The sequence below is a fragment of the Microcebus murinus genome, chromosome 13, assembly GCF_040939455.1.
Source record: "Microcebus murinus isolate Inina chromosome 13, M.murinus_Inina_mat1.0, whole genome shotgun sequence".
NCBI classification, from domain to species: Eukaryota; Metazoa; Chordata; class Mammalia; order Primates; family Cheirogaleidae; genus Microcebus; species Microcebus murinus.
The window spans coordinates 16,177,255-16,192,742 of record NC_134116.1 but is presented as its reverse complement, the minus strand read 5'-3'; the positions used below and the strand labels follow the sequence as shown (position 1 = coordinate 16,192,742).

Sequence of the window (15,488 nt, the reverse complement as noted above, 5' to 3'; positions counted from 1 at the left end):
CACACACACCTGTACCGCAAAATCTTCACTGCCCGCAAAATCTTCACTCTTCCTTTGGGCTCTATGACACCCAGCACAAGTTGATCCCTGTCCTGTGTGAAGCATCGTTTTATCTTTCTGTGAATTCCACTAGATTCTAAGCTCTGTATAAGGACGGTATAATCCTTGTGTACTACTAATACATTTGCCTCCATTGTCTAGCATTGTGCATTGTTGGTGCTTGAAATATATTTGAGAGTGAATTAATTTCATATTATTAAAAGATTACCTTTGAATCTTTACTCCCTTTTTTGTTCTACATTTTTTTCTTATGTAGTTAATCCTTGAAATAACGAATGTGAATGAGGTAAACATTACAAAGGAGGAATGCTTATTTTGAAATAAATCGACTCCCTTGATATGTAGGGAAATCTTGTAAAGCTAGAAACTAAGCAATTGGAAACTTAATTGCATTGATTTCTTTCTTTCTTTTTTTTTTTTTTCCTGGCACTTGAATTTTCTAACAATGCATTAGTTACGAAAGCAATAGTCCGGGGTCACTGTAGATTTGGTCAAATCTCCAACATTTTACACATCATGTAGAGTAGTATAATGAAACATATGAGGGGAAAACAGTATCTTCAATTACCGAAAAAAGTTTAGATATGTTTAATATACAGTGCTTATTGGTAAGATACTATAAATATATGCTATATAGATTTAAATTATAGAAGTAAAAGATAAAATGACTTTATGGTTATATCTCATATAAACAGAAAGACAAAGATTGGAAATCTGCAACGACAAAAAGATGAGTGGATTTATGATTCCAGAGAAAATGTCAGAGGCTTTTAACCATGCAGCTGTTTATGAATTTTAAATCCATGGCATTCTGACAGTACAAGGAAGCAGTCCTTGGACGATATTTATTTTCAGTTGCATTTGAACTTCAAGTACAGATATTAATAACAAAAACACCATCATCGCCAACAGCTGCAACACACTGAGACCAGCATAACACTTAATGGATAACACAATTGATAAGTAAAGCTATACTCAAAAGAGAAAAAAGTTTAAAAGGAAGAGCAAAATGTAATTTCAAAGATAGATGTAGCAGCAACCTTAGCTGCTTGATACCTAATTTGGAGATGGTATGGAAAATTTGATTTAAAAGCTTCTATATTACCGATAATAGTCTAGGATATATATATTTACTTTTGACCTTCAGTGAACCTACACCCAATGAATACAAACAGATTACATATAATCTCGACCTAAAAATGATTACACAAGTGAATATTCTGCAAAAATAATCATTTATAGGGAATCCCTACTCTCATGTTAGCTGAAGGTAGAAAAATGTATTTTTCACTCATGACTCAGCAAACTGTTTGAATATATAGCTCCTCAAAAATGATTATTGAAAGAAAGGGTGTGCACTTAAATACAGCCACGTTTTATCTTGAGCTCAATAATTTACTGCAAAGTCTAAGGAAAAAGAAAAAACAATATGTCTTGATTTTATAGTATGCATCTTTTTTTTCTCAGAATATTAGGGGGGTACAAACATTTTGGTTACAGATAATGCCTTTGCTTCACCCAAGCCAGGGCTCCAAGCGTGCCCTTCCCCCATACCGTGCACTCCACCTCCATCAGTTGTGAGTTTACCCCACCCCCACCACCCCTACCTGACCAGCACCCAATGAATAGTATTTCTATGTGAGCACTTTAGTGTTGCTCAGTTAGTACCAATTTGATGGTGAGTGCATGTGATGCTTGTTTTTCTATTCTTGTGATACCCTACTTTAAAGGATGGGCTCAAACTCTATCCAGGATAATATGAGGTGCTAGTTCACCATTGGTTTTTTGTAGTTGAGTAGTGCTCCATGGTATTTTTTAATTTCATCTCCATTATTATGACTAAATGAACAATTCATTATCTAGTAAAGCATTTTTAAGCTAAAGAGAGATGAGCAGAGGGGTTTTCATATTTGATATGATGAACAGCAATTCTTCCCTCCTTGGACCATGCTACTTTGTATCTTTGAGATACTACCACTTGGTTATGTGGTAGTATCATGTAATTTTCCACTCTTCCCCTACAGATATTAATAGATATATCTTGAATGATACTGCAGAGAGACTAAGCTATTATTTTAGAAAATTCTTTCAGAAGACTGAAAGCTTTAAAGATGAAAACAGGCTGTTTTCTCTCTATCTCTCTCTCTCTCTCTCTCTGCCTGTCTCTCTCTCTCTCTCTCATTAAGTGAGTAAACTTTCATCTTGGAAATTATAGACCAGGCTGAGTAACTTACTATGTGAGGAGTTACTAGAACAAATCAACAACACTCTATAATTACACAGAAAATTACAAAATGCTGTATTGCAATCAACAAGCCTTTGTGAAGAGTAAATCTTTCCAGAACAATTCAATTTGCTTCTTAAGAGTTTAACACACTGGGTAGACAATGGGGATAGCAACGGAAATATCAACAAATATCAGGCTCCAAAAAAGTTCAGACTCATGTACAATAAAAAAAATTAATCAGTAATTAATATATTGTGCTCCACAGACTGTTAGCTGTGAAAGTTAAATTTGTTTAAGTAAAAGTCATCAGTCTTGACTGATGAGTAGGAGCCTATTTGCTGAGTCTGACTTCATGGTATGTTTTAATGACAGCAACCTTGGCTGGGCGCAGTGGCTCACACCTGTAATCCTAGCACTCTGGGAGGCCGAGGTGGGTGGATTGCTCAAGGTCAGGAGTTCGAAACCAACCTGAGCGAGACCCCACCTCTACTAAAAATATAAAGAAACTAATTGACCAACTAAAAATATATATATACAAAAAATTAGCCGGGCATGGTGGCACATGCCTGTAGTCCCAGCTACCTGGGAGGCTGAGGCAGAAGGATCACTTGGGCCCAGGAGATTGAGGTTGCTGTGAGCTAGGCTGACGCCACGGCACTCACTCTAGCCTTAGCAACAAAGTGAGACTGTCTCAAAAAAAAAAAAAAAAATAACAGCAACCTTTCTAATCTGGTTTGAGAGGCACATAACATACGCTAAGCCAGGTGCGATGCTGAGCATTTAACATATTTGATTCTCGTAACGACCCTTGAAATAGGAATTATCTCTACTTTACAGATGAAGATTGAAACGTGTATCACTTCACCACTCTTCTACCCTGCTTCTCTCAGTTACCTCAAGTTACCCTCCATATGCGGCCCTCTCTGCCTGGAGGACCTTCCTCCTCTATTTCTCAATCATCCTTCTCCTATACGGGGGGATCAGAGGGTCCTGTCTCATGGTTCCTGCAACACTTTTTACTTAGACTCACTTATGTGTGTTTCTGCCCATTTGACTACGAGCTTGTACAGGGCACAGTTCACATCCTGCTCACTACTGAATTCACACAACCCAGAAGAGTGGCAAATGAATAACAGGTGCTCTACAGATGCTTGTTGAATGACTGAATGACTGTATGAAGACTTGTGGAAATAAAAAAGGGAAAACAAAGTGTAGTAATTACATGTTTCATTCTCCTCTTTATTTAGTACGTGAGTTTGCTGTTAGCTGTGAAGGCTCAATAGGGAACTTGCTTATATGCTTGGAAGAAAGGAGGCAGACAAGCGGGAGAGCAGACACTGCGTTATTGTCAGAGAGCTCTTCACTGTGCATTGTCATATGGGTTCTTACGCTCTGCTAGGAAGTGCAGGGGCATGAGGTCGAGGGGCTGGGACGGCCCTCACCCCTCCCTTGTCGCAGGCTCCTGTGGCTCTTCGAGGTTCTGCTGCCGGGAAGGGCACCTGGGCACCTGGGCTGGCACAGCAGAACCGCCAGGGAGCTCAGAGCAGTGAGGAGCCCCAGACTCGGCCACAGTGGAGACCTTGACTTTGATGAGATGACTCACGTCTGAGGACTGAGCGGGCTGCTTTTATTACGGGTTACCGAAAAGCCACATTCACATCCCAGTTTATTCACAACCACTCCGCTTAAGGAACTTAGGGTTTCATTTCAATAGTATGGAGAAAAGACAAGAGGGGAAACTGCTGCTTGATTTCTTTCTGCTTGGAAGCTAGAAAATCTCCTCTCCTTCTTGAATCAGGAGGAAAAGGAGCCCCTCTCAGCTGCCCACGGGAGCAGGAGTGGGAGGATGGGGGTGTGGGAGTTGCCATTCGGGAATGTCCTTCCAGTGGAGTCTGGAAGGGCGATCATTCATCCCACAGGCGAGGCCGGAAAACACTCTCTCCCGTCTTTTTCCTTTGGGATCTGCGCTAGGACCCGATCACAGCTTAAGATTTTCCTTTTTTGTTTGTGCGTTGTTTACTGGGAGAAGGGCAGGTATTCTAAAGTACGTGATCAAGGTGATCAAACAGGGCTATTTTTAAAAACATGGTCTCTGCAGAGTGAGGTTGCCATGGAAATTACTTATCGCTGTTCAAAGCCAGGGTAATTGCTGGAGAAAATCTTGCCTCACTTATGCTTAGCATTTTCTGCAATGCTTAATCAAATGGAGCTCCCTTTTGCTGTTGTTGGCAGTTGTTTTCCCCTCAACTTGCAGTCTTGGGGACTCACTGTTTCCCCTGGAAAGAGAAAGGTGGTTCCCTCTAGTGTAGTGGAAGTCAGAAGTTTCTCCTTACAGGTAACCAGTAAGGGAAAAGTATTATTGTATTGTTCCTTTGTTCACGCGGTGAGAATCACCAATATGGCAGCCTCTCATTTCCTTTCTTCCCACTCGTAGAGGAAAAACAGCTGCCATGTGCACAGTGCTGGGACAGCTTTGTCCATGGAGAGCCAAGGACATTGCGCAAATGGAAATTTGCCATTTCCAAAGGCAGTCGGGATTTTAATGGAAATGGACCAAGTGCTTGCTGGAAAATACTTTATAAGGGGAGCTAACAGTGGTACGGTCTATGCTCAGAATATTTGTTCTGTGTTTATGTACTTTTGTTTTTGAGTGGCTTTTAGAGTTTCTTAATAAAATCAAAGCTTGCCATATTTAAAATATGAATGCCAGACTGCCTTCTCTTCAATTGCTGTTTCCATTACATCCTTATCACCGAACTTCATGGAAGAGGGATTTTCTGTTTTAGATGTCCCTGGCCCAGTGGCACTCCACAAGGGTGACAAATCCTAAGTTCTTACGAAGAATGCCAAGAACTGGAGGGAGCTAAAGCTGAAAATAGTGGCACTTGAAAAGAATGGAGCCTACTTTTCTGACGACCTAAATAAAGTCAAAGTTCTAAGAATGAGTGGATGCAACATGAGTGGTCTTGCTACTCCCATGGTAGGGTACTCTGATGACGGAAAAATACATTCTCTACACTCCACTTCCCAAATTGGAGCATTTTCCCCCAAACTTAATGCTTTACAGAGATAAACAGTATTATTACAACTGTAGTTTATCTACATAGAGGCCAATTAGTCATATATGGGAGGAAGGGCAACCTAACCATTGTTTATAATTTTCTTTGTGTAAGATACTGTGTGTTTGAATTAACCGGCATTACTGACTGGGGACGACTGCCTGCAGTCTTCAAAACATTCTAGTCTCTGTTAGATGCTGTTGACTTGGACACCACTGAGAAGCAGCATCTTTGCTAATTCATTATGTTTTAGAAGATTATGAGAGAGGCACGAGTATAAGATTACACATTAAAACTATAATTCGTATCTTACTTTCAGTCAGTTAAAAATAACTGCTAAATCAGAAGATAAAAATAAGCCACAAAAATATAAGGACATTAAAGAAATCGGAAATGGCATTTTAAGTCCTTTGAACCTGACCCAATGAAGAGATCACTGGGGAGGGGAGGGCGGGGTGGGTGCAGGAAGGGGTGCCCCAAGTTCTCCTCAGACTGCTCCTCACCCCCTTGCACATATCAAGAATCTTATTTACTCCTCACCAAATCAAAATACTCTCTTCAAGAAATGTGAGAAACATTATGTTTCCTTTCAGAGAGAAAATAAACTTTCATGGACTAATATTTCAACTTTGTGTTTCTAGTTGGATATTGTTACTATTGATTTATAAAAGCATTTTTAAAACTGTTTTGCTGCTTTGGGCATGGAGGACCCCAGCTGCTAGTGCTCTTCCCGGAGGTAGGTGGTCACAACCATAGCCCGGATCCGAGGTATATTCCACACTCCTGGCTTGCAATCTGCTTTGGAAATGAAACGAACAAAACCAAACCAATCTGCTTTCCAGTATGTAAACTGGAATTTCAGACTGACTGGCTGAAACCACACCATCCTCCCCCTCCTTGTTTATCCACTGACATGTGAACTTCTGCCTCCATGCCCTGTGTATGGTGTTATTTTTTTCAATCTTAAAAATACACATTATTTATAAAGATTAATGATGGCATATATGAATAATTGTTTGTAACTGGAGGAGTTGACTATGATGAAAAAAGCTACAATGTAAAGTTGTTTTTAATCTTCTTAGAGTACAATGAAATAAGATTATTTTGTCGATAGATAATTTTAGGGTGAAAGGGGACTTAAAATAATTTACTATACCTCAATATATTTTCAATATTAAAGTATAATCTTCTAGTAACAAATCTCATTATCTGTTAAGTTTTATGCACTTAGAGATCGTTTTATTACTATATGCTAGAATTAGAGAATCATGAGGCTAACCTGGTCCCACTAGAAATCCTCACATTCTATATTTTCAAAAACAATATTTGAATATCCTAGAAATAGAATTGTTTTCTCCAATTTTAAACATTAATAGACAATATTTTGCTCTTCCTTGTTAGTGGCATTTTTACATCTTTAAATTTCAAAATATTCGGGGGGTACAAATGTTTTTGGTTACATGGATTGCTTTTGTGATGCTTGAGTTACAGCTATGAGTGTGCCCATCACTCAGATACTGTTCACTGTACCTGTTAGGTAGGTTTTTGCCCATCCCCTCCCACCCTGCTTGATCCCCTCCCACCCTTCCATTGATTTTTACTTCCTCTATGCACATGTGTGCTCAGCAGTTAGTTCCAGTTTAATAGTGAGTACATGTGTGGTGTTTGTTTTTCCATTCTTTAGATACTTTGCTTAGGATAATGGTCTCCAGTTCCATCCAAATTGTTGCAAAAGGCATTCATTCTTCCTTTTTATGGGTAAGTTGTATTTCATGGTATACATATACCACATTTTGTTAATCTACTCATGAAATGATGGGCACTTGGGTTGATTCCACATCTTTGCAATTGCAAATTGTGCTCCTATAAACATTCGAGTGTAGGTATCTTTTTGATAAAATGACTTCTTTTCCTTTGGGTAAATACCCAGTAGGGGGATTGTTGGATCAAATGGTAGGTCTACTTTTAGTTCTTTGAGGAATCTTCATGCCATTTTCCACAGAGCTGTGGTCCCCGCATCACCACCTGAACTCTGCACCACCCCCCAACACCCACCCTCACAACCCTCGTCTGTAAAAAAATTGTCTTCCATGAAACTGGTCCCTGGTGCCAAAGAGGTTGGGGACTGCTGCCATACAGGTTATACTAATTTGCAGCCCTACCAACAGTGTATTAGTATTCCTTTCTCTCTGCATCCATGCCAACATCTATTGTTTTTGGACTTTTTAATAAAAGCCATTCTGATTGGGGTACGGTGATATCTCATAGTGGTTTTCATTTAAATTTCCCTAATGATTAGTGACATTGAGCAATTTTTCATGTGTTTATTGCTATTTAACTATCTTCTTTTGAAAAGCTTCTGTTCAAGTCTTTTGCCCACTTTTTAATGTTTTCTTTTTTCCTTGCTGATTTTCTTGAGTTTTTTTGTGGAGTCTGCTTATTAGTCTGTTTTCAGATTTATAGTTTGTGAATATTTTCTCCCATTCTGTAGGTTGTATATTTGTTCTATTGATTATTTCCTTAGCTGTGCAGAAGCTTTTTAATTGTATCAAGCCCCATTTATTTTTGTTGTTGCTGTAATTGCCATTGGGGTCTTAGTAATAAATTCCTTGCTTAGGCTGATATCTAGGAGAGTTTTTTTCTATATTTTCTTCTACAATTATTATGGTTTTATGCTTTACATTTAAGTCTTTTATTCATTTTGAATTAACTTTTGTGAATTGGGTGCTTTAAAACTGTGAAGAAGAGAGGTGACAAGTTGAATTAAAAATAATAGCTGGGCACGGTGGCACACTGGGAGGCTGAGACAGAAGGATTGCTTTAGCCCAGGATTTTGAGACCAGCCTGGGCAACATAGCAAGACCCCATCTCTAAATAAATACATAAATAAACAAATAAGTAAAAGTGAAGCTTTTAAGGAGAGTTAAGACTAACACACACATTTCATGGTTTTTTACTAAAAATTTAAAAGCAAAGGATAATCTCAGTAGAGATCAAATTAGTGGCCTGGAAGTAGAAGCACAGAACAAAAATATCCCTATTGGCAGTCCTGAAGAGGAAAGCAGCAGATGGACAAGTAATAATTGAACAAATAATAAATGCAAATTTCCATGAGCAAATATCTTAGTCTGCAAACTGAAAAGGCTCTCCAAGCTGGGCAGTTCTGATGAGAAAAGACATATAAGGTAAATCTGGATAAAGTTTCTGAGCTCCAAGGCTACATAAAAAATTGTATAAGATTCTCAAAAGAAACTAGCAAACCAAGTTTACCAAACAAAAATCGAATCACTTTCAAATAAAAAAAAAAAAAGACACTGGCATCAGATTCGTCATCTACAATCCTGGACTCTGCAGGACAGAGAAATAACATCTGTAGGTGACAGAAAGAAAATCAACACATGAAAATCCTTGACAAAGAGGAGATACACTGCAAAGAAAATCACCTAGAGCAAAATGACTGAACGGCAGCAGAGAGCCTGGGCATTGAGGGGGAGGTTCAGGGCTGCAGTAAGTGGTTCCATTAGGGCAGGGGCTGGGGAAGGAGCCGGAGAGGAGAAGGGCGAAGGAACTCCAAGCGACTCACCCCTGTTGGGTGGTGGAGAATGGAGAGAAACAGAGGATCCTGAAGCATGAATGAGTTGGTATTTTATTTTCACATGATAACAGATAAACATGGATTTCTTTATCAGCAACAGAAAAAGAATGGCAACAATTTAAAGAAATAAGAAATAAACTAAGAATTCTAAAGCAAAATAACTGCAAGTGAACTAGATGTATTTGTAAACTTTAATGATTCATCTTTTTAACATTTAATAACTCCATTATTGATCTGTTATTTTCTAATTGAACTGATACTAATTATCTAATCAAATTGATATATAGTTTGATAGTGTAACACATATAATACATATATACATATACATATATAAGTTTATATATGTGTGTGTAAATATAAATATGCTTACTTGCACCTAGACAATACATATAATGTCATGTCATTTTAAAAGTGAAGAAATGGAAAATTATATTTCTTTAACATTATTACCTAAATTTGCTTTATAGGCATACTGTTCCCTATTGGTACCCTACCGTGGAATCTAAGGGAAAAAAATCTCTATGTATGAATACTTTTCACATGATAAAGAAATAGGTAAACCAAGACTGGGTGCGGTGGCTCACGCCTGTAATCCTAGCATTCTGGGAGGCCAAGGTGGGCAGATTGCTTGAGGTCACGAGTTTGAAACCAGCCTGAGCAAGAGCGAGACCCCATCTCTACTATAAACAGAAAGAAATTAATTGGCCAACTAATATATATAGAAAAATTAGCCTGGCATGGTGGCGCATGCGTATAGTCCCAGCTACTCGGGAGGCTGAGGCAGGAGGATTGCTTAAACCCAGGAGTCTGAGGTTGCTGTGAGCTAGGCTGACACCACGGCACTCACTCTAGCCTGGGCAACAAAGCGAGACTCTGTCTCAAAAAAAAAAAAAAAGAAATAAGTAAACCAGAACATGAATAAAGTAATAAAGTAATGTACCTAGAAAATGCCTGCCACATAATAAGCGTTCAATAAACAGCAGTGATTGTGATTGATTTTAGAGAACACTGCCCTGGCTGTCTCTGTGCTGTGACAACCGCATGCAGGCACAGTCGCGTGCAGAAGGCGAGACGCAGGCCGCTGTCACACCTGGGCGGAACCTGGTGATCCGAGCCCTTCATGCTGCACGGGGGAGCATGCAGGTCTGGGAGGCTCAGGGCACAGCTCAGAAACGTGCAAAATTTAAATTCATAAAATTAAAAACGGTAGGTTCAATGATTTCTTCAACAAATAAAACAATTTATTTTCATTGTTCTCTAAAGACACTGGATTCCAGGACCCTAAATAGCTCCATGGTCCCTTTCTCTAACATATATGGTTTTAAAAAGTTTGGATATTGGACACAGTGGTTCTTACTTTTTGATCAATGTATTTGTTGTCCTCAACCGCCGACCGTTTGGTGTGATCGCAGGACGATGAAGAGGCGGAAGGGAGGCTCCGGAAGAGACAGCACGTGTCCTGTTGCTGGCGGTCAATAAACTGCTTCATAAAACTCTCCCTGTGCAAATGAAGTACACACACATCAGCGGAATTAATGACACGGGGCAAGTTATGGCGTTTTGCAAAGATGAGTTTGCTTGAGCTAAGGTAAAAGCAATGACAAAAGATCACATAAAACAAGACACGTCATACTGAGAGTGGTGTTTAGAGTTAATTACCAAAATATTTAATTTAGAGAACGTTTTCTGAATCCTCACTGACTCCTGTTTAAAAATGTAATGTCCTTTGAATAAGTTTTAAGCAATAATATTCAGTAATTGATGGTATTTTTCGAGTCTTCTTGGAGTGATAAGATACTTTTTTTTCTCTAAGACTTGGAAGAATTAGTTCCTCACTTCAAACTTCCATTTATCACAAGAGTCACTGAGAGATAATTCTGCATTTAAAGATTCAAAAGAAACTGACTTCATCGGATCTCCAAAGCATGCTGACAATTCAAGTAACATCTCTTTAAATAACCAAATTCAATTAATTTTGTTTTAATCAGAAATGCAAATATATTTCTACTTGGACTTTAAATATTATGGTACCATATACAGTCTCATACTTTCACAACCCCTCCAGAATTATTTTTAAAACTAGTTGAGAAAAAAAGTTCATGTTCTATTTGTAATTTTTTGAGCTATAAGGAGAATAATTTCCTTTAATTATTAAAAATAGGTGTTTTAAAGCATCTTCTATGCATTTGCTTAACTAGAGGGTGAAAGTGGTTGAAAATAAAATTAGTCTGGATGGAAAATGTCAAGGTTTTTCTTTTAAAAAGTGGAAGATAAATTATATTGTAATTTATATATTATATTGTAAATTATATATATATCTGTATATAAATAACCAGACATTGCAGCCTAAGCAAACCCTGCAGGAAGTAGCACAGGAACCTGGCCAGTGGCGGTTGCTCTGTTTGCTTGAAAATAAAATGGCCACTGATGCAATTTTATCCTTACATGGCTGAGGTCAGAGGTTGGCCTACCTGCTATCCCTGCAAAATCCAGCCCCATTCCCAGTTACCTGGGAAGTCCAATCCCTGAGTTGACACACTGAGAGAAGCAGTGGGAAGTGGCTTTCTTGCCTGGGCCACTGCAGTTGTGAAATGACTCTTCTCTGAATACAATGCTTAAAGAAGGCAATGGTTTTTAAAATAGATGTAGAGAGACTAGAAATATAGATGATAACTTTAAAAACAGAAAAAAAAAACCCACCCACATATGAGTTTGAAAGAAAGGCTGAATTGGATTTAAGATGAATCTTTTACAATGTATCTGAGACATGCAATTAAAGAAATACTTTGATACCTGATTTTAGGAACGGTAAAATCTGAAGGAAGCTTTGAGATTTTCACCATTTGCGGTCTGTTCGGAAATTTTTCAAAGATTCGCAGGCGCAAGGGTAGCTTTTCTTTGGTGTCTGCATTTGCTTCACTTTGCTTTAACTAAAGAAGAAAAAATAGGAGAAAAAAGGGGAAACTATAGTACTTACTATATAAATTACAGAAAGTTAGATTAGAATTGAAGCAGTAATGAGTAATTACATGAAGTACCAGTAGATGGCAGCAAAGGCCCACCAAGTCTACTCTCTGTGTACACTAAAACTTTGTTAGAGAAAAACAAAAAACAAAAACAAAACTTAACTAAAATAAAAAAAGAAACCAGAAAAAAAATTGGAAGAAAACTTTGTTATTTTATTCCCAAAGATAAGCTTCTTTTCATCCCAGACATTATTTTTTGTTTACTTATCATTCACATATTTAAACAATGAAATCTCTTTTACACATATATGTGCTAGAATCAGAAACCAAAAGCACAAAGAAAAAATGAAAATATGAACTACAGAATCATGCTAAGTGGTAATATTTGGAAGGAGAGAAAATGTCAAGAAAATTGGTCATGTCACCTAGCAGATTAAAAAGAGAAGCTCAAAATAGAAACACCACCTTTGGTCCAGAGAGCAAGAATTTTCTGTTTGGTTGCAAAGATGCTTGAGAATCATTAACTTAAATATCATAAAATATCTTTGTGAGAAGATGGCAAGCAAATACATTTATTTATTTATTTAAGATTATATATTTATATTTCTACCAATTGAGTTTCAGAGAAGCTGAGGTTTAACATTACAAACTGGAATCACTGCTGAATTAGGGAGAGATTATGAGTATGTATTTTGGCTGGCAGAATTCATTCTGCTCTGTCTCACCTTTTTTTTTCTCTCTGGAGGGAGGCTGACTTCTCTTGAGAGCCCCTCCTTACTTCTTTTTACCTCTCCCCTGCCCGCAGACCTCCCTATGTACTGGAACTAACTTCTCCGTGTGTGCCCTGGTTCCCGTACTGGCCTTCCAAACAGTGTCTTGTAACACTGATCCCGTTCAAAGAGTACATTTATTCAGGCAGCCTTTTTGGAAGTGTTAGGGAGGCAAGTTTCAAAACCCATCAGCTCATCACCTCCTCGTTGGGTACCCTTTTATTTCATGACTACAGTTTGTGTTGGGGTCGTAGAAGATCAGTATAAGAGACCAGAGAGCTTTTATAACAGAAAGAGAGGTGGCAACTCTTTCCTCTTACCCATATGTGGAAATAAAAACTGGCCAGAGAGAATGTAAGGGCTTCTTTTGGGGGGAACATCTCAATTTCAATACAAAAGATGGCTCCATGGTCCAACTGGTTGGGAGCTCACAGTGAGAGTATACATCCTGATTTCTGGTTTTCTCATTATGTTACAGAAATTGCCCTTACATTTTGTTTTGTATAAACATTTTGCCTTAGCCATTTGTATGTCTTATTTAATTTCGTAGGTAGCCTTCAATTTTCTTCCTTGGATAGTAATCTCATCTAGATAAGGAGCCACTGCCATTTGTTGCCTTCTTTCCTTCCCAAGGGGAGTGCTCAACACAATGAGTACAGAATGGTACGTTCTGGATAATTTGATGGTTATGATGATGAGGATGAGAAAGGATTAGCTTTCAAAGTCACAACTCAAAAGCTACTAGTATCTCCATGAGATATGGGCAGTTAGAAAAATGACTCCATACATAAACAAAGAGATTTACTAAGAAAAGATTTGTTACCTAAAAGTTGATACAACTAGTAGAAAAATATTTGTCAGTGGGTAAGTAGAGCACACAGAAATAGAAAGAGCAGTTAATTTACTGTCAGACTAGCGAGTAAGAGTAGGGCCATTATATCAGGCCAAAACCAGGCTGATAAGATAGAGCAGTTATAAGGTGTTTGTTAATTCATGCATTTGCTGACTAATTTATTTATAGACTGACGCTGTCATTTACAAATCAAATCTCACAGGCCAGGTTCCATGCTAAGTTCTGGGAATGTAAAAGCAAACAAGTCACTGCACTTGCCCTCACTGAGCCCATGTTATACGGGGTAGATAGTTCTAAGGATAGACAACGACAGTAACATAGAATGGCTACTCTGGCCGAGATATGAAGAGAGTGCTTCGAAACACAGTGTGAGGAACAAAGGGAGAAACAAGAAAATAAAGGAAGGCACCACTTATTCTTCAAGAGACTTCTTGGGCAGCAGAATGGCTACATATGACTATAATGATTAACTCTGGGGCCTTGCATGTACCAGGACTGGTATGCACGTTTCACGGGAATTCAAGGTCTTTGAAGACACAAGGGTGAATGGTGTGTTAATCAGGACATGTCACTGAAATGGAAACATGGAGCTCTTTTCTAAAATCCTCTTGGCCTGCCCACTCCCTCCATCCTTCCAGCACCTCCTTGGCCAATGTTACCACTTGGCTGCTGCACTCACTGTTATGGTCTCACCATCTGCTTTGCTTGGCTGCTAATAATTTGTTCTTTATTCTGTGGTTAATCTTCTCAATTCCTGGCTTAAAACACTTCAATGGCATTCCACTGCTCTTAAAACCAAAATCTAAATTTTTTGTCTCTCTCTCTTTTTTTTTTTAGAGATGGGATCTTGCTATGTTGTCCAGGCTGGCCTGGAATTCCTGGTCTCAAGGAGTCCTTCTGCCTCAGGCTCCTGAGTAGCTGGGACTACAGGTACATACCACCACAGCTGGCCTAAAAATCTTTAGTGTAGTCTAAAGTGTAGGCTCTGAGGTCCATTTTGGCCCTCCCCTGCCTGCCCAGCCTCAGCTTGCCCTGTGCCTACACCATGTTCCATTCACACCTTCTTCCTTTAGTGCCTCAAAAGCATCCGGGCCCTCTGTCTCAGAACCTTCCCTCTTTTGGGGGTCCCTGCTCTTCCTCTTTTGATCTTCATCAACTTTTGCTTGTTCTCCAGATTTTAGTTCCACTAGAAACTCCTCAGAGAGACTTTCTCTGACCAACAAAGTTTTGCTCTTACAAGCTCATAACATGTTAGGTTGAACCCTATAACGTTGCTGTTTGAGTGGGTCAAAGCAGTAAAAAATTGGCAATTTCTCATGGTTCAGTATAATACATATTGTATTATTTTCCTGAGGCTGATTAAGTTAACTGGTTATCTCTGCAAAGACCCAATTTCCAAATGAGGTCTCATTCCAAGGTCCAGTTGGGCATGAATTTTGAAGGAACACTCTTAAACCCACCACACATATAATCATTTGAAATTATATTGTGTGATCCCTCCCACCCCGAAAAACATATGTCTTTCCCCCAAGACTGTAACTCTGTGAAGGTAGGGACCACGTGGGGTTTGTTCATATCCAGACCCAGTGCCTGGCACAACAGTGCACGCAAAGTAAGCTAAGCAAATATTATGAATAAAAAATCGTACTGATTAGGCAGCAGAACTAAATTCTCCAGGAGACAATGGGGAAATAAAAGATTTTAGGTGTATTCTGAAGGATGGAGATAAGCATAAAATACTTACTTATTGACTGCATATATTTGTTGGTGTGGAGTATAGGTGTCCCTACATTTAAGGAATAGAAAAGTCAGACTCTTGTGGCATTTAGCCTGAACTGATGTCTGTCATTGACAAGCTAAAGAATGTTTACACTTACAAAATTTTGTAAAGGTACATGTTGGGGAAATGGAAAGTTATGTTTAATCAAATATCCTAGAATATAATGTTTAACATATGT

The 15,488-nt window shown here is 38.6% G+C and overlaps 1 protein-coding gene across 2 annotated transcripts in view; it reads right to left on the bottom strand.

Annotated features, from left to right (window-relative positions):
* NALCN (sodium leak channel, non-selective) overlaps positions 1-15,488 on the bottom strand; it is a 323,837-nt gene that overhangs the window by 76,164 nt on the left and 232,185 nt on the right. For both annotated transcript variants that reach the window (XM_076009294.1, XM_076009295.1), the window contains 2 exons: positions 11,735-11,871; positions 10,299-10,440 (listed from right to left, as the gene is read on the bottom strand). In XM_076009294.1, coding sequence (XP_075865409.1) covers positions 10,299-10,440; positions 11,735-11,871 — 279 coding nt within the window. The remainder of the gene's footprint in view (positions 1-10,298; positions 10,441-11,734; positions 11,872-15,488) is intronic.